At 35.7% G+C, this 1,942-nt stretch overlaps 1 protein-coding gene across 3 annotated transcripts in view; it reads right to left on the bottom strand.

The window, feature by feature from the left end:
- The window catches only part of LOC107586607 (EMILIN-1-like), a 31,711-nt gene extending 30,651 nt beyond the window's left edge, over positions 1-1,060 (bottom strand). For 2 of the 3 annotated variants that reach the window (XR_001609380.1, XM_016274051.1), the window contains exon 1: positions 504-1,059. Coding sequence is in view for 2 of the 3 variants with exons in the window: in XM_016274051.1 (XP_016129537.1) it covers positions 504-655 (152 nt within the window). In the remaining variant the exon portion in view is untranslated. Of the gene's footprint in view, positions 1-503 lie in introns of all 3 variants that reach the window. The other variant, XM_016274053.1, reaches the window with a different exon arrangement.
- Between the last annotated feature and the right edge of the window lie 882 nt (positions 1,061-1,942).

Here is a 1,942-nt window from a genome sequence, read left to right on the forward strand (position 1 = left end):
ATAGATAGATAGATAGATAGATAGATAGATAGATGATAGATATATGCATCTATTTATCCATTTTATCCATCAATCCATATGTTCATCTATCTATCTATCTATCTATCTATCTATCTATCATGTTATCATAAGGTAATAACAATGTACTTTCATGGTACTTTTATCATGGTATATATATGCCAAATTTATATAAATTTATTCATCCATCTACTGTATTTATCCATCCATTCATCCATCTCTCTCTATCTGCCTATCTATCTATCTATCTATCTATCTATCATCTATCTATCTATCTATCTATCTATCTATCATCTATCTATCTATCTATCTATCTATCTATCTGGAACCAATGCAATGGTACCACAAACTAATAATATGGTACTTTATTGCGACATGGCACATCTGTCGTATTTCACAATACAGACTTTCTCACTATTTCTTTCTGTCGTCATTTTAAGAATATTAGTGTGTAGACTGATTGGATGAAATGAAAGTGTCATTACCTGTGTCTGCTCGCTGCTCTCGCTCCGTTTAAAGGCTGTGTCTGAGTCTGGGTCCCTGCGTACAGGTTATACCGCTGAGGATACGACGCGCTCCATACATCTCCAGAGAAAACCAACACCAGCATCGATATCAAGAGAACTGCTCCATCCATCACAGCGCACGTCGTTCTGAAACGGTGTCTAACACTATATAACTGATGAATTCTCTGTGACGAGCCTTTATTCCACCAAAAATTGCGCTTTCGCGGTGTCTAGAGGAGCTTCTTTACACTCCCAGAAGATCGTACTATCGATCCATTACGCGCGTCCTGAGCGCTGCTTCCAAAAGTGTCGGATAAATCTCTCAAATCGACGCGTAACGGCGCTTTCCCTCCTTTTGCGCTGATAAAACAATCTAAACTCCCTCTATTCTTCTTTTGAATGGTTTGTAATATTTGTCGGTACATCCAAACAAAGCAATCCAGAGGCTTCCTGAAATCTGGAGGAGTTTTCTTGGAAAGGAGATGCAGTGAGTTTGGAGTGAGGGGAGCCAGTGCGTTCTGACGCACTCCAACGTCCCCAACAAACTCTCTCTCTCTCTCTCTCTCCACATCTCCCTCCCCTCTAGAAACCCTCCCTCCAGTGCACCGATGACAGAATCACAGTCATCTATGCTTAAAAAACCAACAGGGCCACGTGTGTGAATACTAGGGGTGATTATGAAACCTCAGTGACATACAATGGTGAGCAGCAGTGATTGAAACCATATGGCCTCTTGATAGTATGGCTGATGTCCCACATCTGATCTTTATTGTGGTTACTTTAGGTGAAGAGAGCAGCTTTTGTGCTTTTGAGAGCCCTCTTCACAGAGTTCGACTTCTTTGTGCAATTGTTCTTGTAATAATTCTAAATAATAATTCCAATAATTAAAAAAATAAAGTTTTGCTAAGGTTCAGTTAGATAACAGTTAGATTATTAAATCTACACATAAAATCTCAGAAGGAAAGTATCTTACAGTAAATCTCTTAAAGTCTGTTAAGAACATGTCCAGGTCACATTTCACCCTAAATAAATAAATAAATATATTTTCAATCAGTTATTGTGTTTTATTAATATTTTTTATCTAATTTTGCTAACATTTTAATGACAATTTAAAAGCTTTACCCCATTATTCACATTAGTGTAAAGCCAGGGATAATACATTTATATGGCAAATTATTTATATATCAAAGTTTATTTGCTGTAATTTATGCACACTTTTGTCTCGCAATAAGAAAAAGCCAGAATTGTGAGCTATAAAGTCAGAATTCAAAGTCAGAAAAGTTGTCACTGTAAGATAAAAAGTCACAATTACCTTTAAATGTTTTTATTATGTGGTGAAAAAACAAAAAAAATTGTGAGATGTAAACAATTGAGAATTCAATATTTAATATATAATCCAATATATATATATATATATA

The sequence above is a fragment of the Sinocyclocheilus grahami genome, unplaced genomic scaffold (genome assembly GCF_001515645.1).
Source record: "Sinocyclocheilus grahami isolate Dianchi unplaced genomic scaffold, SAMN03320097.WGS_v1.1 scaffold84.1, whole genome shotgun sequence".
Taxonomy (NCBI): domain Eukaryota; kingdom Metazoa; phylum Chordata; class Actinopteri; order Cypriniformes; family Cyprinidae; genus Sinocyclocheilus; species Sinocyclocheilus grahami.